Consider the following 20,831-nt stretch of genomic DNA (forward strand, 5'->3'; position numbering starts at 1 on the left):
TCTTTTCTGTTTGCTATCTCCTTACTGTAGAAAAGAAAAAGATTATGTTAAAGACCTAAAATTTGAATTGCAGGTGGAACTTGTAGGTATGGGAGGGATTGAGGCTAGTATTAAGCAAAATCGCAGAAATCACATTTTCTTTGGTGTCCACACATCTGTGGCCTTCTCCATCTGCCCCCTGTAGCCTGTGCCTCATCCTGCCCTCTGCTTCTGCAGAGCTTTACCACCAGTGCCTCCCTCCTCAAAATTACCTTCTACTTTTTTCCTTAACCTCCCACACAGGCTTATTAAAACTGTAATTCCTTTACTTAACACAGTTCACATAATCACTCTCTCACCTTGATTGTTTTCTCAGTAGGTTTTGCCTGTTAATTCAAAATTCAAGTGAATGCCAGGATTTGAGGCCATATGAGAAGACGTTTGGAGCAAGATGTTTTCCTTTTAAGTCACACTGTTTAGACAACTCTTTCTATGTGTGAGAGGAACCTTGACGGAAGAGAAGGAATACATGTAACACCAGTCCCTTCCTTCCCTCTGATTCAGGCAAAGCAGAATACATTCTCAAGCACTCTGTCTGTAACTCAGGAGAACTTGGGCATTTGGGCTTTTCTACAGGTAGAATCATAGACTTTTGAAGGAGCAAATAACTTGATAAAATATTTTGTCCAGTGGTTTTAGCCATTATGTATCACAAGATGCTCCCGTTAGTAAGAGTGACTTTTTAGGATTTTTCAATCCTTAAGGGAATAGGGAAGTAGTGATAGGTTATGTATGACATTCTTTAAGGAAGATAAAGGGGTTTTTAGTTAATTTTAAGAAAAATTGAGACCATTTTGCTAAGTGGTCTCTTGGGTAAGGCATTCCCACATGAAGTATTAAGACAGCAGTAGAGCAGACACCAGGAACCCTTCTGCTCTAGAAATTATTTCCTCTTCTACCCTCACCCCTTCTCTCAACCCTGCATTCCCAATCCTGGACTTCCCATGATTACTCTATATTAGGCCCAGCCTCTTCCTCCAGGTAACAGATGGGGTGAGGGCAAATGAGTCTTAGCCACATGGGTTTCCCCCATCTGTGCCCATCATCCCAGTGGTGACAGATCCCAGGATCATCAGACCAAGCTACAGGAACTTCCTGTTCTGTTCAGTTCATTCTCTTGTTTTCAAATGAACCCCAAAAATGCTTGGCTTGACTGTATTAAAGGTAATACTAATTGTAGCCATATAAATGAACTACTTGCTCTTTATTTTTGATAAACATATTGTCACATATTAAATATATACCAGGTAAGTTTTGAATTTTACTAAATTACAATTCTACACTCTGTTCCTTTAGGCCAAGTTCACAAAAATGGAACTTGCCCATTTACATGGCAAATGAGAATGTACCAACTTGCTTTTTGGAGGTTGTCTTACTGTAGTGTACTGAGGAAAGAGTAAATGGAGGAATTAAAGCTCTAGAACATAAAGGTCAGACATAAAGACATAGCGGTAGTACCTATTTTCTAACTATCTAGTCCTCCTAATATTGTTTTCTTTTCTTATATTCTGGCATATTAAGAGAAGCAAGTAGTCTGAGAGTATTGGCAAGCTGAATTCTACTCTTGGTTTTGGCCTCATATAAAATCTTACTAAGATGTCCCAAAATACTTAATTCAGTCCTGGCTCCTAGCTTCCTTCATTCATCTCTTACTTTTAACGTTGTTCTCTCCCTTAGCTTCTTTCATATTCTATCATAACGAATCACAGAAATCCGAGGCCTGGTAACATAGTTTTAGCTCCATGTGGGGAAAGTTGATCACACATGATGATCAATGGAAGACGGAACTTTAAAACATGCATGGTAAAGATAGTTTAATCCTATGATCAAAACTAGGTCTAGATCCTTCTGAGAAATTATGGCATTTCTGAAATTTCCGCCTTCAATTCTTATTTTTGAAAACTCCCGTCTACATACCAACTTGAAACTGTCACATTTCAGAAGATTGTCATATGCAGTCTTTCCCTAATTTAGGTATTATGTTATATTGTATATACTGTATATGTATTTTATGATATATATTATGTTGTAATGTACTTGGGCAATCTAGAGGGAAAGAAGCATGACTACATAATGTTTTACCTCTTCAGTATTTTACTAAATAAGACCTCTGGAATTCGTTAACTGAACCTTAAAATCTATTAGCCAAATTATGTGTCCATAAGATAAATTACTTCTTTTGGTTTCTGCTTATATGCTTACTTCCATAATCAGCCTTAAAGTTCTGGTGGCAATTTATAGACCTAGATATAAAATACGTTTTTTTTTTTTTTTCGTGAGGAAGAGTAACCCTGACATAACATCTGTTGGCAATCTTCCTCTTTTAGCTTGAGGAAGATTGTCCTTAAGCTAACATCTGTGCCAATCTTCCTCTATTTTGTATGTGGGATGCTGCCACAGCATGGCTTGATGAGCAATGTGTAGGTCTGCTCCCAGGATCCGAACCCACAAACTCCAGGCTACTGAAGCAGGTGTGAAAACTTAACTAGTATGCCACTGGGCCAGCCCCTAAAATGCATATTTCTAAATGGTATATAGTTGCATCTTAAGACAAGTACTGGTTTCCATTGTTTGCTATGAGACCAATTTCAGTGTTTATAGAACACTGTGTTGTGTGGGGGTGTGTATGAGAGCCAAAGTGTGTGTGTGTTTTTCTCTAAACGCACCATCAGGAAAAAGTATAATTTGCCCTTGTCTACTGAAAACATATGTAGTTGTCTGATTTAGAGGTAGACACTTGGGAAGAACGTTATTACTATGGTGTTTAGTATCACTGTTACCTTTATACAGTGCCAGCTTAGAAAATGTGTTGTCCTTCATATGCAAAGATAGTTTTGAGAGGCATTTTGACTAGTATTTAGTATAGTGGTAATATTTACTTTGAGCTATTTATTCTCTTTTCCATGGTTTTAGCATACTTCAGATTCTGGTCTAGAAGTAGGGATAGGCAAAAAGTAAAGGTTTCTTTTTGGTAAACATTTTAGCACTTTTTCCATGTGTAGTACTATACTATGCACAATGGCAGGTACTAATATAAATCAGATATAGAACTAGACCTCAAAATGCTTATCTTATTTTTAGAAAAAATAAATATATAGTTAAATACTATGTGATGTAGAAAGTGAGAGATGGCATAAGAAATATTCAGGTTGAGTATCGTGGAATTTCAGAAGGATTCATTCAGTATTTATTAAGAATTTTTAAATTTACAGGCTTTATGCTAAGTATCATACGATATTTCCTGCCTTTAAGGGTGTGAGTCTGGTGTAAAAAACAAACACCTCAATAAATAATTATAACACCATTGGGAGAAGTACAGTAATTAAAGATATGGACAGCATATCATGGGAGTATAAAGGAGAGCTATCTAACTGAACCAGGAGGGGCCAGAAAAACTTTCTAAAAGAAATAATGCCTCAGCTGGCCCTTCGCCAATGAGTATGGTCAGCGAGATAAAAGACAGGCTGTATAAAAGGAGTATATTCTAGGCAGGCAGAGCATGGTTGGGGAGGGGGAGTTTGCTGAAAGCAAAGAGGATGAATCAGAGAAAAGAAATGAGTTTGAAGACAGGCAGAGGCCACAATCAGGATGACTTTACATTCCATATTTGGAGCTTAGATTTAATCAGCCCCGTGTGTAATAATTATTAAAAGGTTTAACAGAGGGGAAAGATGACCAGCTTCATTTTGGACAAGTTTGAAGTGCCTGAGGGACATCCTTGTGGAGATGTCCAGCAGGTAGTTTTCTATGTGAGTCAGAAGCTTAAGGAAAAGGAGTGAACTGACAATAAGAGATTTGAAAAAGAGCAGCAGAGTTGAAAGTGGATGAGATCTCTCCAGATCGTAGCTTGAGAAAAGCAGTGAGCCAGAACAGAAACCTGGGATCTCTCACATTGAGAAGGGGGTGGAGGCAGAGGACTCCACAAAAGAGAAGGAGGAGCAATGGTCAGAGGGGATGAGGTTACCCAGGAAGGCCTTGTGTCACAAAAACTAAGGGAGGACAGAGCTGTAAGGTGGGAACAGTCAGCAGCCTCAGGGACAGCCGAGATGCTGGTGTGATGGGACAAAGAGGAAATACTGATCTTAGCAGCATTTCGTTATCGTGATCAAAGCAGAAGCCACACTGTGTTGTATTGAGAAGTGAATGGAGAGGCCAGGAGGTTCAGAGAGTAAGTGTGTACCATTTCTCAGAAGTCTGACTAAGAAGGTTTGAATCCTAGCTCCACCACTTAGTTTTGTGACCTGTGGCAAGTTAATTTGTTTCCTTCATGTCTAAAATGGGGATCTTAATACCTACCTTATTGGGTTTCTATGAGAATTAAGAGTTAATATATGTAAAATGCTTTGCAAAGTACCTGTATATATTATACACATGATAAATATTAGCTGCTATCATTAAGGAAGAAAAGGGAGAGTTTAAATGTTAGAGGAAGGGTTGGGGGTCGACTCATTTAATGTTTGGTCTTGGGGGAAAACGGGAGAGACAGGCACTTCCTATTAATGACTGAGGGAATATAAGCAGGTTTGAACCTGAGACTTTAGCCTCCACCATAGTGGAAGACTGGCTGGGCTAAGAAACAAGAACTTGTTTAGAAATCTGCAGGCCTTCTAATCCTGGTTTGCTATGAACTCTTTGGGATAGTGTTCAAGTCACCTTCCATTCCACTTCCTATAGAAAGAAATAATAGTTCCTGTTTAGCAATCTGCCAACTCATTGTACAAGATAAAACCAATAATCTTGAAAGATGTTTCTTATTTTTGAGGTTATCTCTGAAATCTTCGATTACTCCTGTAGACTCAGTTTATCAATTCCTTCCTCTAGGTCCCCATGAAAATCTTGTACATCCTTCCTCCAGGTTCACATACAAACTTTGTACATATCTCAGTTATAGCATTTGTCATGATGGCCTGGTGTTTTCCCCACCAGTCTGTGAACTGCCATACCCTCTTTATCTCTTAAGTATCTGACATATTGTAAACCCTCAATAAATTCTAGGTTGAATTGAATATAGGAAATTGCTGAGTAGATATGGTTTATATTTATGAAGCTCTACTGCTTAAGCATTACAAAGTTTCCAAAACTTGAAAAATATTTTGATATAATTGCTACCTACTTTTTGGTACTGTTAGTTTTTCCTAATTGCTTATTTCTTTAGCATCAGAAAAGTGAAGGTCTCTCTTTTGACTAAGTCTAATATCTAGTCAGGATGGACCATATTGTTGAAGTAACTGTTTTTGTCTCAGTACATTATCAATAATTCTGGAGGCCTAATTTAGCTTTTATCATTTAAAAGATTCGTCTTTGAAAAGAGTGAGAATTTGGTAGGTAAATGTCTGATGCAAAACTAGTTAACTAAATATTTTATTAAATGCTTACCAGTACTAAATCAGAGTTACTTAGATCCTTTTTGTTTTCACGTTTCAAGTTGCTACTACCAACCTTTCCAGAAAAGAGCTCGTCCACCCCTTGATGGGGTGTTATTTTGCGGGTCACTCTTTGTGCAAGGTCCAATGAAAACTTTATCATCACTCTTAGACCTGGTCTGAACAACTAGTTCTTCCCTGTCCTATCCTCCAGTTTTTCCTGGAAATACGTGTACTTTCCAGCCTATCAAAAATGTCTTTTTGTGTATGTTTATATACTTTGTCTGTTAATACAGTAGTAGTCATTGAGAGTCGTGTGTCAATATTTGTAACATGCAGTATTCTCCTTTCTCTGTTGAAGCGCTCTCCATCCTGTACTCCAGCTAGCAAAGGCAGACGTGTAAGAGACCATTGCATTTGTGTACCCATTCCTGATGCCCTCTACCCTGTCTCTTATCCTTTTGCCTGTGGTTGCAAAACACGCTGACGTTTTTGTGATGTATTATGACACATATTGCATGCTTTGTGCTGCTGCTCCTGCTATTGCTACTCTGCTTTTCTGTATTTTGGTTTTTGGGGGTTTTTTTTGGCTTTGGCCGCAAAGCTTTAGGAATGTTCGTATAAATTTCTGTAACCAAGCTACTAAAGTTACAAGGTATCTTTTTTATTTTGATTGGGGAAAAAAGTAATCCTAAAGTATGCTTTCTGAATTGATCACATACAAAGTAAATGAGTTTCTAAATAAGAATCTGATACAAGCAAATATGTAGAGATTTCTTAGATATTTTAATTATGTAGAAAGAAAACATAATTCATATTGTGCAAAATTCAAAAAAGCTTTGGGACAAGTTCTTGATCTTATTGACTATAATTTTTTGTAAATTGATTCAGTTCTGGAGAAATCTTTGATAGGCTTTTTGGTATGTAGTTCAAAGGACTGTCCCTAAATATCTTCTGTTTGTAGGTTTGAGGCAATAATGTTAATAATAAATAAATCATTTATATTCTAAGATATTTCCAATATTTGTAACGTTCTTAGATATGTATTGATAACGAACTATATACATTTTCCCATGCTGTGGGTAGCTCAGTGTTTCTCATCTGAAATGGGCCAGCCACTAGCTCTATCCTGCAAGATTCGGACATGCCCAGAGTAGGGAATCCATTTGTGGAAAGGTCTTAAGTTTTTCTAAACCAGCCTCCACTCCAACACCAGTGTACCAACATGCAGACTCCCTGGTTGAGAAGCAGTGGGCTAGCTGATACTGTTTGCTCTGCTTTTCGTATTTGATGTAAAATAGTAATGTTAATAAGGAAGGTCTGTGATAGACATAAGTTTTTAACTTTCAGCTTCATTATCACTGGTATTGATCACCACCTTAAATCCAGAATTCTTGGACTGGGAAAGTGCTAGATCAGGGAGTTCTCTGGTTTGTGGAAGGCATGGGAAGTGGTAGGATAGCCCACCGCTTTCTGTGCTCCTGCCTTTCTGGTGTGATGGAGGGTTGAGTGAAAAATAAACATGATTAACCCTAATACAGCATATATTTCAAACTGCTATTTAATAATGAATAAGCGGTTCAGATACCAGTGATATGACCAGTAGAACCGCAACTTCAACTGATATCTCATTAACTAATGAAGTTTGCAAAAAGATTGCTGATTCAAATGATTTCTTGATTACTTTAACATTTTTAGTGAATTAAAACCATTGAGTGTTTGGATTTATCAAATCAATCTGCGTACATGTTAGTTATATCCTATAATCTCTAGAAAGGAAGATTAAAATGTTGTATGCCCAATTGTGTTAGATTTGAATCATCAGCCTGTGAATTCACTAAATTTTTTACTATTTGTTTTTGAATAAGGTTATAATTCAGAGAAGTTTTGTTTTTCAGGTTAAGTTTATTGTAGATTAGTTATTGTCTCACTTGTCTTGCAGACTTCTAAGGGCCTTGGCCGCCAAGAACACTTTTGTGAATCTTGAAATAAGGAAAAATTTTTGAGGGAAATAGCTGTTACAAGGTCCCTACTCTTTAGTCTGTATTTCTATTCTGTAGGATATGAGTAAGCCACACTTAACCAGAGCCTATTGACTAGAATTACGTGATTTGTTTTTAATCCAGATGTGATAGGCTTGGTAATTTGCTTTCCAAGCTTCCTTCAGTTTTTCCTTGGTTAAGTATCTGACAGAAAAAATCAACCACTGAAAAGTGGTAATGTCTGTGAAGGAGATGGTTGCAGAATTTCCAGTTATTCAACAGTTAAATAGAAACATCCTAATGGAATAGTGAGGAACCTCATTAGTCCCTGGGAACATCAGTGTGTTAGAGTAGGACACAAATAGTTACCACTCCTAGCAGTGGCTTTGAATCTAACAGTGGCATACGATTTTATGTTATATACTGTGTGTTTAGACAGCAAATATGTAATGCTTTTATAAATTTAAAATTCTTTAAGTGACTGTGAAATGTAATGTAAATGAGGTATATATAATGTTTACTGTATTTTTATTTCCAGTGTGCTATAAAGCCTTATGTACAATTTGAATACTTATATTCTTTATAAATGATGTTATTTAAGCATAATATAAGAAATATTTGTTATTAATGTTATTATTAATGTCTGAAGATAATTGGTTATGGAAAAGTCCATAGTGTTTTCATTAATAGTGAGAAACACTGGGTGTCTCATTTTAGATTATTCCTTTAGAGTGTGGAACAGAGATTATAAATAGCTAACGTGTCTTAACTTTCTTTTATACTTTCTTAGAATATTTGCAGATTCTCCAGAGTAGATATTTAAATCAATATATTGAACATAACTTGAGAAATTTTCATAAAGAGAAATTCTAAGTTACATTATTTGTAACTAGTAAGATCACACTCTTTAGTCATAATCTTCAGTAATTTATGATTTGTTTTAGAATGGTAAAATATTATATTTACTGTTTTCCAAATGATATAGTATTTCTATAATACTGTATTTTATCATGAGCTCAATTAACAGAAATAATTATATCACTAAAAGTTTGAGGTTATATTTCTGAATACAAAAAGTTGGATTACTTGCCACTTTGTTTCCAAAATACTTATAGTTAAAAGATAAAGATGATTGTGATGAAAACTGGATTTTTTTCTGTTAACTTAGAGTTTCGTATTTACCAATACAAAACAACATGTTAGATCTAAGGTATTTTTTAATCCATATCAAATCCTATTATCTTTTTAAAACCAGATTTCTTATGAGAATGTTTTGCTACTTGTATTTGTCAAATCTGTAATTATTTTTTGAGTAGGAAAGGCCCATTGATGCATATCCAAGATGAGTAGTTTTCATTATTTATCACAAGAGCAGACTGCTTAATTTGAGGAGTTCTTGATTAATGGGTCATCTAAAAATCAGATCTGATCCAGGGGGAAAAAACTTTTCTATTTTACCAGACTATTCTAAGAATACGTTTTATGGATCATTCATTAGAGAAATCCTAATAGACTCAGGAAACACTATGGACTCTTTACGTGACGATGTTAGGCATTGTGGGCAATCCTGCTGATACTCAGTTTATGGATCATTCATTAGAGAAATCCTAATAGATTCAGGAAACATTATGGACTCTTTACATGATGATCTTAGGCATTCTGGGCCATCCTGCTGATAAACTCAGTTTTTCTTTCTTTTTCAAACAGCGCAGTAAGTAAAAATGACACTAGAGTGTAGTAGATGTTTCTAATGTCTGTTCATCAGAATAACTCCTTAAAGTATGTTTACTTAGAAAAAAGAATTAGTAAACTAAAAAATAGAAAAAGTCACATTTACATAAAGATATTCCTTATTTATTATTCTCAGTAGATTGTGCCTAAGAAATATTGAGTGAATTACCTATACTATTCAGTTAAGATTTGTTTCCAAGATCTTTCTTGAGATAGTATCAAAATATACTGTTCAATAATATTAACTATTTATTGCTTTTTGTTTTTTATTTTCCTTTTTTAATCATTCTTTCTATACTCATAAACCCAATTAATGAATGAAGATATCTCTACTATTGAGGTATATCACATTTATTAGCTTTTCCTGCATTATTAATTCAAGTCACTGCTTACATTTAATGCTATATTTTTCATAACACAAAGAATTTTTTAACTTCCATGGTTTAAGAATAATATTAGTGATTCTGTTTGTTTTATTAGGTAAAAATAACTAATATGCCATTAATCAGTTGCTTTGCTTCCATATTATATCTGAATCACTGCCAGTTAATTATTAAAGTTAATTTTAGCCTATCTGTAAATCTTGGCATATAGTCATTGAGTATTCTGAAAGTTTAGTAAAATTAATTTAGTAGAATTGCTTTTCAGTGGATAGAATAAGCCATTAGTTATAAATGCATTGGTAAGCATTTAATTATAGATAAACTTAATAACATCTTGAAAAGTATAGTCCTGTTGGTGATGTGACACTTTGATAAAGAAAATATGTAAGTGGTATTGTATTTTTCTTATTCTCACTGTTAAACTTCTTTTGAGATATTGTTTACACTGGCACTAATCCAGAAAGGAAATGAAGTCTTAAAACTGTTAATCTAATTAGCTACTAGCTTCTAGAAGAGTCTTTGAAAAGACCTGGGAATTTTTTTTTTTTCCTGCTTTATCTCCCCGAACCCCCCCCCCCGTACACAGTTGTATATCTTAGCTGCATGTCCTTCTAGTTGTGGGATGCGGGATGCCGCCTCAATGTGGGCTGACGAGTGGTGCCATGTCCACGCCCAGGATCCGAACCCTGGGCTGCCGTAGCGGAGCGCGCGAACTTAACCACTCGGCCATGGAGCCGGCCCCGGAATTTTTTTTAGTTTGATATTCCAAACTTATTTGCCATGAGTTTATTCATCTTTACCAAACTTTGTTCCTTGTCTTTATGAGAAACACACTTTTTTGAAAAGTAGTAATCTTTGAATTTCACTTAGTCATGTTTTTCTTTTTAAATAAGACTATCATTGTAAATGGTATAGTTCAACTTTTTAATATACTCAATGCCATCTCAAAATATTATTCCAATATTTTTACTTACTTTAAATTTTTTTTACAAAAACTAACTTGATTTTGTTTAATCTCTAGAATTTATTTTTACTTTCAGAGCATACAGCTCTAAAAAAGCTAGTATGGTAATTTTCACTATTTTATTACAATCAATATTGGGTTATTTTTTAAATTTAAATATTTTCCTCTTCTGAATAACCAGTTTTTACCTCAGTCAGCTAAGAAAATCATTTTAAAATCTGTTCTCATTCCTGTTGTCTTCTTTCATTTTTGTTGATGAGTAAAAACTTGTTAGGAGAAAACAACTTTTATAAGTGACAGTTACTCTTCAGAAGGGCCAAGAGGTATGTGATAAAAGCCTTGAGTTCTTTAAGAGTCGCTAATTTGTGTTATCACAGATTAAACAGTGAGGCGTATTTTTTCCTTTGCCTGAAGTCACACTGTCATCATGTCACATTTTCGTAGGGTCATGAAACACGCTGGTAAATGTTTTAACAACCAGCTGTGGGGCGGGGAGGTGGGTGGTCAGGTTGGATGATTTTTGTGATGTGAACCTCCCATTGGAGCGCGTACTGACAAAATGGCTTAAGGCAGTGTATTCTAATTTCAGCGCAAGAAGGTGTAGAACACAGTGTGTCAACTTGTGTCTGCACGTGTTCACGTGGCTCAAAGAGCAGGCCTGCTCTAAAAGTTCACCAGTGCTGTTGGAAACAGCAAGCTCTTGCCTTTCTCATTTTTGAAGAGTTTTTAAAGTAATTGGACCCAGAGGTACAAAGCCACTATATTAGCTATTCAGTCCTGTTCACAGCATCATCCTTCACACAGGAACTTCTGATTTATGCCTTTCAGCCAAGCTATGGATTAAAGGCTTTTGTGTGACAGGTCAGAAACTTAAATTTTCCTAAAATGACCCAGTTTTGTACACGTAGAAAACCCCCTACTCGGACACTTCTTTAAAACTTTGTGAGACAGTTCGGTCTTGATTATTTGAGTCAGTTTTAAGTTCCTATTAGTGTCAAAGGTATCAGTACTGCTTTGCTTATCGATTCCGTTTTAGTTGAATCCTCTCCCCCATGGACTGTTTTGTAGCTCGCAATTCCTATAATCTTATGGAAAGTAGAAGGAGGAGATTTTTAGACAGTAAAAGACATTTCTGCCTATTCCCAACCCAGGGTCATATTTCAGATTAATAATTTGAACTGATTACCTTCCCCAGTCTGTCTCTGAATAAAATCGTGAACAAGGCAGAATTTGTCTTGAGTCCCATTGTCGTCTTTCTTTTACTCTCCTATTCCCGGTCAAAGCTCCTTGTCAGGAAAGGAGATAAAATAACTCGGCGTCCGTGATCGCTGAATCGCATTGAATACCTCTACTGTGGGATGCCTCTGGTACAACAAAAGATACTGAATACGGAGTCAGGAGGTGAGACTCAGGCCTGGCTCTCCCTCTTCATAAAGCATGCTGGTTTTATGAAATTAGGCACGGCGCACATGCAGAGCTGATACACAGCTGCTATATGCTTCAGTTCCGTAGTTCCAGTTTTTAAAACACTGAGATGCTTTTCTCGCTGTTGGTGACTCACTGCTGCTCCAAGTCCCGTAGATGCCCTCACCGAGACCCTTCTCCCCACTTCTCCCGAATCCAGTAACTGAAGGTTGAAGGTCCAGTTGGTGGCCGTGTTGGTCAGCCCCACCAGTCTTGCCTGGTGCTTTGCCGGAACACCTGCCCATGCCCGGCACCCTGGGAGGCTGTAGTTGGATGCCAACAGAGGGCTGCTGCAGTGTTTTGCCAGCCCACTAGCCAGTCCCTAAAACAGCAACCATAAAAATAATAAAGAAAAATTAAAAAACGTCTTAAGTACATATTTAAAATCCTTAAGCTGATGGCTCTTTTCATGGATTTGTAACTTCTGATCTAAGCATTGTTCTTGCTGTACAACATATTTGAAACAAATTCCCTAACCTTTTTTCCAAATTGCTCTCATTGCCTTTCATTTTAAAAACCCAATCCTGGTAATTTTGAAAATTGCCAAACTGGATATATCCTCAAGCAATGTGCTCCATGAGATCTTTCATGCTAAATTTTAACCCAAAGCATTTTCAGTTCCTAAATATACTTGGTTAAAAGGATGCAACTGAATATAGGTGCTGGTATTTCTACTGCTGCAAAATAAAAAGGGGATTTACTTTAATGACAAGCAGAAAGCTAACAGGTTAGTTTCTTTCATTTTCAACCAATGCCTGGTCGAGGACCAAATTTCATTCTTAACAAGGACAAGATTATCTCTGATCAGCAGTACGTATCTCTGTTAAACCCTCTGCACTTATTTCACATGGATGGTTTATTTTGTGAAACAGAAAAGTTTCATGTGGAACATGAGAAAAGAACAGACAGTAGAGATCAGTGCTCAAAGCAAGAGATCAACAGTGCAGAGAGGAGCATTTTAGCAACCATGGTTATCTTAACCTTTGTTGATGTGAAAGCTGGTGGTTCTACTTTTGTATAAGGACACATCCCCAATGTGAATATTCAGACTAAAGTTTGAAATGTTATCATGATCATGCCTTACAGAAATTTGCTAAGAGCTGCACATTGTTTACAAATGATTTCTTGGGTTTTTGTTTTTCCTGACTTATTTTCCTAGACTGATCCCGTTGAGAACACATATGTATGGAATCCGAACGTCAAGTTTTACATCCAGTCAAGGTCCACATCTAGTGAAGATGAGCCAGTTAAGGTGCCTCCTTGGAGCAGTCTTGCTCCCCAGCTTTTCCCTTGTGTCAGGACAGAGGGAATTGCAAAAGCAAGTGAAATGTGACTCTGCTCTTTTAATCACATCGATTGTGTCCTAAGTCACAGTGTATGGGAGGTCATGACATTTCACTGATGATGTAGATAGGACTATAAAACTAAAGGAGAGAATTGTCCCCCAAAATTCAGCCTGAAATAGACAAAAGTAGTCTTTAAGTAGAGAACTATATAGAACAGAGGACAGAGTTGTGTAAATTTTGGAATTATCAGATACAAACTCTGTAGGCACATGGCAGTGTGGTGCCATTCTCATGTTTTACTTCTTCTAATAAATGTCATAAGACATGGTGTAACTGTTAGTTAGTTCATAAAGAGAGCTTAAAATTAAAATTGCCATGGCTGACAACTGAATAGTTTATTCTAACTGCTGAATGAGCAGTAGGCCTTCAACTAAATCATGCCTTTTAATAGTACAAAAACAGTGTTGTGTTTGCACCTCATCTCAGTCTGTGGTTTTAAACAGCCGGTTGGTGAGTCTTCTTGACAGAGATGGTTTTCTCAGTAGGTCAGAAGGAAGTGTCATACCTCAGTTAATGCCATGCTGCCTCAAGATGCACTTCTGTGTCTTCACTCAGCATTCCCGTCTGACATGGCTCCTCTGCTGCTGTTTCATCTCCAGAGCTGTGTCTAGCGTTCCACTGGAAGCAGGCGGTCCAGTGTGGAAGGCTGTCTGCAGTGAAGTGTGATTTGTAGTCAGATTCTGACTTGCTTTTCCACAGCCCTGTGATAGACTACCTCAGACTGGTTAAGTTAATGAGACTCTCTGCTTTTTTTTTTTTTTTTTATCATTGTTTCAATATTTTGAGTTTATATATTTTTATTTTGGTGTTGAAATATTTCGAGCACACAGAGAATAGTCTAATAAATACCCATGTAACCACCATCCACAGATTTAACTGATGTGAACATTTTGCCCTGTTTTTTTCAAATCTGTATTCAAAGAAAGAAAATATTCCAGACAGTTGAAACCCCCTTCCTTGCCTGTATCATTGCCCTCTCTCCTTTCCCAGACACACCTAAGTACCCTGACAGTGATGTGCATCCACTCTTCCTTGGTTTTACATTTCATTTCATTTGTATCCATAAACAATATATAATAGCATTTGTTGTGTATTTAAATTCTACACAAAGGTTATCTGTATCTTTCTGTAACTTATTTCATTCAACATTGTGCTTTTGAGGATTACTCATATAGATACATGTCCATTTAGTTCATTCTTTGTAAACGTTATATAATATTTCATTATATGAATATACCACAACTATCCATTCTCCTGTTGTTGGATATTTAGGTTTTTTCCAATTTTTTGTTATTATAGTCAATGCTAAAGTGAACATCCTAATAGCTATCTGCTTTTGCAAATGTGCAGAGTTTGTTTAGAATATATACCTAGAAGTGGAATTACTGAATTGTGTGGTATGTGCATTTTTAACTTTAACTAGATTTTGCCAAATGATTTTCCTCGGTGGTTGGACACTTTTCACTCCCACCAGCAGTATGTGAGAGTTCCCTATTTTCCCACATCCTTGCTAACCTTTGGTATTGTCAGACATTAACTTTTGCCAATTTGATGGGTATAGAGTGGCATTTTTGTTTTAATTTGCAGTTATCTGATTTCAACTGTTATTCAGCATCTTTTTGTATGTTTATTGACCCTTGGTGATTTGCCTGTTCATGTCTTTTGTCCATTGTTCTACTGAATTATTTTTTCTATTGTTTTGTAAATGTTCTTTATATAGTCTGGATATTAATCCTTAGCTGCCTATATGCACTACAAGTATTTTCTTCCAGTCTGTGGCTTATTTTGAAATTTTATTTGTGATATCTTTTTGTCTTGCAATAGTTTTTATTTTAAAGTAGTCATACTTACCAGTCTTTTCCTTTATGACTTCTGCTTTTTATGTCTTTTTAAACAATTCTTCCCTATGCAGCAATTATAAAGATTTTCCTCCATATTCTCTTCTAAAAGTTTAAAAATTTTGCTTTTACATGTTTAGGACCTTAATCAAACTGAAATTTATCATTATGTATTATGGGAAAAGGGGTTCTAATCTATTTTTCTCCTATGAACAACTACCTCTCCTATATTTCCCCCACTGATATGTAAAGCTGTCTCTGGTTTATATAATGGGTCTGTTTGGAGATGCTCTGTTCTCTTCCATAGTTCTTTTTTGTCTGTTTCTGCACCAATATCACATTGTCTTAATTACTGTAGCTTTAAAATAATTCCTGATACCTGGTATGGTCAGCCACTCTCATCCACCTTATTCTTCTTCCTTTTCTTCTTGCCCCTTTAGTTTTACATATGACTTTTAGGATCAGCTTATTGAGTTCCATGTGGGGTTTTGGAATGGAATTGCGTTGAATTTATAGATTTATCTGAGGAGATGTAACATCCTTGTGATATTGAGTATTTCCATCTATGAACATGGTATATGTATTATTTAGATATTCTTTTATGTCTTTTAATAAAGTCTCATTATTTTCTTCATGAAGGTGCTCCATATTGCTTGTTAGATTTGTTTCTAGGTACCTCAAAGTTTTTGTTGCTACGGTGAATGGGATCTTTTTAAAATATATTTTCTTATTCGGCATTGCTGGTCTTTGTGAGCTCGATTGATCTTGTATTCAGCACCCTTGCTTCACTCCCTTTAATTCTAAAAACTTCTCTTGGACTTTCTGTGTAAATTCAAATGAGAATTTTGTTTGTTAACTTTTATATAGGTTTTCAGTGTTCCTCTCTTATGTCTTTCATATTTATGTTTTTAATTGTTATGTTATGAATTGCGTTCAAAACTTTTTCAAGCTATTAAAAGTAAATTAAGTTTAAATTAGGAATAAACTCATAATTAAGCAGAAAATTCTGAGAAGCTCAGCTCAATTCCATTTTAAGGCTATAATGCATATAAAATATTCTGCTTTTGGAGGTTATAGAGTAACAAAGACAAAAAGGAACCATTCATTTTTCTTTTAATATTTTAGAATATTCTATAACTTTATGCAAAGCTCATGTTTCCTCTTGTTTCTTGCTTAGCATATCCTAAAAGGAAGTAATTCTTCATGTCTTCTTTTTATACTTTACTAACTAAGCGCTATTTCTTTTTTTCCACAATAACATCCAGTAGAATCACTGGTTCCTTTCATTCAAAGAAATATCTTACAATAATACCTCATAAAATAAAAATATGGCTTGTAACTAAATTTGTATCTAAGTTCTGAATTCCAATAATATTAAGTAATCTAACTCCCTTCTTTGGAAATTAATTTCTGCACGAAAATCCCACTAATCAGTCAGTTAATATCTCTGTCCCATTTCTTCCTCTGGATATATACACACATACACACAAATCCACAAGGTTGTGTTCCATAAATGTAATATGCATTCTGTATATAGAAGTCAAGGAGTTAAAAGACTCTTCTGAATACTTTGACTACAAATCTTTCTGAAAACTCTTTCAAGTATTTTTTAGAATTAATATGGCATTTTCAGAAGACTGGAAAATGAATATCCTCATTTTTAGATAGGCTCCATGCTATGACTTTTTTGTTTTCTTCTGTGGATTGTCTTTTCCAAATTATTTGTTTTTAAATTTTCAGACTGAAATAATTTGAACAAATGATTCATTTGTAGACATGGCCGGTAGAAATTTAAATTATCAACACTAGGAGAATTTTAGCTTTATTGAGATATTTTTTGCCTTATCGATGTTTTGTTTGGCTTTATTTACTTTGATTTATTTCTAGTGATGTTTGAAATAGATGGAGCGTTCCATGACATTCATTTATATATTTCTTTTTTGCCCCTGGATTCAGACTGTAGACTCCGCTCCACTTCCAGTTCACACACCAACCTTAAGGAAAAAGGGGTGCCCTGGTTCAGCCGGCTTTCCAGCTAAGGTACTCATTCTAGTTATAAGCATGGTGTGTTCTGAAAAATGAAAAAAAGAGAATCGATTTCTTCTGTATTTGTATTTGCTGTGATTTTTGCTATTGTTTTCCTCAAAATTACAAACAGAAAAGTTTGGAAAGAAAATAAATTCTATATGAATGGAAATAATCACCACTGAGAAAGGTAGGGAAAGTTTGTTTTGTTTTACTTCCATGTTCTTAAATTCAGTATTTTGAAATCTGTTATGGTAAGGAGTAGTGCTGGGAGGATGTATTGTAAGAAAAGTATTAAGTTGAGACTACTTGTGGAAGAATCTAAGATTGAAGTTAATAAACAAAACACTGAGAAAGAGAAATGTTTAGTGAAAAATTCAGGTGAACTTTTTTTTTCCTTTCTGTTCAACATGACTACGACTGAGTATTATATATGGTAGAACGTGAAGATTGAGTTGCTCATCTCAAGTTCCTACAAAGAAATTCTAGAAATTGGGAAACTGAAATGATCTCCCTCCTGAGAACACAAACCTTCGATAAACCACAGAGAGGTTGATGGATCTGGAAAATTAATAAAATATACAAAATTTTAACTAGTATAAAAGAAAGACAACAAACTGAGTAACCTGTGCTAGTTAAGGCAAAATTTTGAGGCCAGACAGAAAATAAATTTAAAATAAGCACAATACATAGCCTCAAAGAGGTAAGAAAGGATGTGTGTTGGTAACATGGGGCAGGATAAGGCACTTAGGAAGAAAATAATTTGCAGGTGCTTGACGGGAAAATAGAACTGCTGTAATCAAGAACTCAGCAGAAGGCTTTCATAGCAGAATGAGCAAACCAGACGCAGCAGAAAAACAAGTTAGTGAGATGGGGAAGATGAAAGGTAAGACACATGGCAGAAGTGGTGTCAGTATCTGTATAGTAGGACTTTCAAGAGGAAGTAAAAGATAGAGAGAGGGAAGTACTGGAAGAAATAATTACCTAAAATTTCCCAGAATTAAAGATGAAAAACCTCATATTAAAGTACATCATTATGTGCTAAAGAGAGTGGATAAGAAAAAACTCACACCTAGACACATTATCGTAACATTTAAGGATATCATAGATCCAGAGAAAATTCTAAAAACTTTCGAAGAGAAAGAGCAGATTGTAAACAAAAACCAAATTGATATCAGGCTTCTCAACAGCAGTACTAGACGCAAGAAGACAGTTAAGAAATATGTTCAAAGTGTGGAAGAAAAAGATCTTTGAACCTTAAAATTTTAACCCAGCTGTACTGTCACTTAAGTATGAGAGCAAGTTAAAAATAATCTCAGATATACAAGAACTTACTAAGTTTATTATTTAAAAAAAAATTATTTAAAAATACTCTTGTATATACTAACAATGAACTATCAGCAAGAGAAATTAAGAAAGTCACATTTAAAATTGCATCAAAAAGAATAAAATACCTAGGAATAAATTAAGAAAGTGAAAGATCTGTTTACTGAAAACCACAAGACATTGATGAAAGAAATTGAGGAAGACACAAATAAATGGAAAGATATTTCATGCTCATGGATTGGAAGAATTAATATTGATAAAATGTCTATACTAGCCAAAACGATCTCCAGAGTCAAAGCAATTCCTATCAAAATTCCAACACCTTATTTCACAGAAATTGAAGAAACCATGCTAACGTTTGTATGGAACCACAGAAGACCTCCAAATAGCCAAAGCAGCCTTGACAAAGAGCAAAGCTTGAGGCATCACACTTCCTGATTTCAGACTAATTACAAAGTTATAGTAATCAAAACAGTATGGTATTGGCATAAAAACAGATACATAGATCAATGTAGCAGAATAGAAAACCCGGAAATAAATATGAATATATTCATTTATTAATTGACCACACATATGGTCAATTAATTTATAACAGAGGAGCCAAGAACATAGAATGGGTACAGGATAGTCTCTTCAATAACTCATGTTGGGAAAACTGGGATAGCCACATGCAAAAGAATGAAACTGGACCCCTATCTTGCACGATACACAAAAATCAACTCAAAATGGATTAAAGACTTGAACATAAGACCAGAAACCATAAAACTCCTAGAAGAAGACATAGAAGGTAAGTTCCTTGACATCAGTCTTGGCAGTGATTTTTGGATTTGACACCAAAAGCAAAGGCAACAAAAGCAAAAATAAACAAGTTTGACTACATGAAACTAAATAGCTACACAGCAAAGAAAACCATCAACAAAATAAAAAGACAACCTACGGAATGGGAGAAAATATTTGCAAATCATATATCTGATAAGGAGTTAATATCCAAAAATATATAAGAACTCATGCAACTCAATAGCAAAAAAAGAAAATCCGATTGAAAAATAGACAGACAAACTAAATGGACATTTTTCCAAAGAAGACATACAAATAAATGGCCAGCAGATACATGAAAAGATGCTCAACATCACTAATCATCAGGGAAATGCAAATAAATACCACAGTGAGATATCATCTCACATCTATTAGAATGGCTGTCATTCAAAAGACAAGAGATAACAAGTGTTGGCGAGGATGTGGAGAGAATGGAGCCCTTGTGCACTCTTAATGGGAATGTTGGTGCAGCAACTACGGAAAACAGTATGTAGGTTCCTCAAAAAATAGAACATAGAACCACTGTGTGTTCCAGCAATTCCACTTCTGGGTATCTATGCAAAGGAGATGAAATTACTGTCTCAGGGATATCTGCACCCCCATGTTCATTGCAGTATTATTTGCAATAGTCAAGACGTGAGAATAACCTAAGTGTCCATGAACAGATGAATAGGTAAAGAAACTGTGGCATATGTATACGTTGGAATATTATACAGACATTAAAAAACAAGGAAATCCTGCCATTTGTGACAACATGGATAGACTTTGAGGGCATTATGCTAGGTGAAGTAAGTCAGGTAGAGAAAGACAAATACTGTATGATCTCACATGTGGAATCTGAAAAATCCAAACTCATACAAATGGAGAACATATTGGTGGTTGCCAGAAGTGGGGGGAGAGGGGTATGGGAACGGATGAAGGTGGTCAAAAGGTTTAAACTTCCAGTTATAAGATCAATAGGTTCCAGGGGTGAAAGTACAGCATGGTGACTCTAGTCAACAATCCTATACCGTACATTTGAAACTTGCTAAGAGAGTACATCTTAAACGTTCTCATCACAAGAAAAAGAAATTTGTAACTACATGAGGTGATGGATATTAACTAGACTTATTGTGGTAATCATTTCACAATATATACATATATCAAGTCATTATGTTTTACACCTTAAACTAAATGTTGTACGTCAATTATATCTCAATAAAACTGGAAGGGAAAAAAAGAAAATATTCTTGGAGGAAGTTCTTCATCAAGAAGAGACACAAAGCCAAGAGGCCACTGTGAGAGATTTGGGAAGTAGGGTAGATATCCTAGAGGACTTTACTGTCATCTATAAAAGCAAGGACCCTCCATTCCTCAAAAATCGAAGAAAAAGAAAATGTACATTCAAAACAGTTGAGAACTAATCTAAATACTGACACAGTGGAGATGAGTGTAAGGATCAGATAAGGTGAACGTGCTCAGGGAGGAGTTGCAGAGAAAGTATATCTTGGCAGTTATCAGGGTAAATTCCAAACCAGACTTCCTAAATTGCAGTCTCAGCTCCATCACATACTA

The 20,831-nt window shown here is 35.5% G+C and overlaps 1 protein-coding gene across 21 annotated transcripts in view; it reads left to right on the plus strand.

Moving 5' to 3' along the window:
• The window catches only part of CDC42BPA (CDC42 binding protein kinase alpha), a 327,011-nt gene that overhangs the window by 259,567 nt on the left and 46,613 nt on the right, over positions 1 to 20,831 (plus strand). For 11 of the 21 annotated variants that reach the window (XM_005607958.4, XM_070255586.1, XM_005607960.4 and 8 more), the window contains 2 exons: positions 5,764 to 5,802; positions 17,067 to 17,150. In XM_005607958.4, the coding sequence (XP_005608015.1) occupies positions 5,764 to 5,802; positions 17,067 to 17,150 (123 nt within the window). Of the gene's footprint in view, positions 1 to 5,763; positions 5,803 to 13,085; positions 13,179 to 17,066; positions 17,151 to 20,831 lie in introns of all 21 variants that reach the window. The other 10 variants (XR_011434078.1, XM_005607959.4, XM_070255587.1 and 7 more) reach the window with 3 other exon arrangements.

This window comes from Equus caballus, chromosome 30 (genome assembly GCF_041296265.1).
Source record: "Equus caballus isolate H_3958 breed thoroughbred chromosome 30, TB-T2T, whole genome shotgun sequence".
Classification (NCBI taxonomy): Eukaryota; Metazoa; Chordata; class Mammalia; order Perissodactyla; family Equidae; genus Equus; species Equus caballus.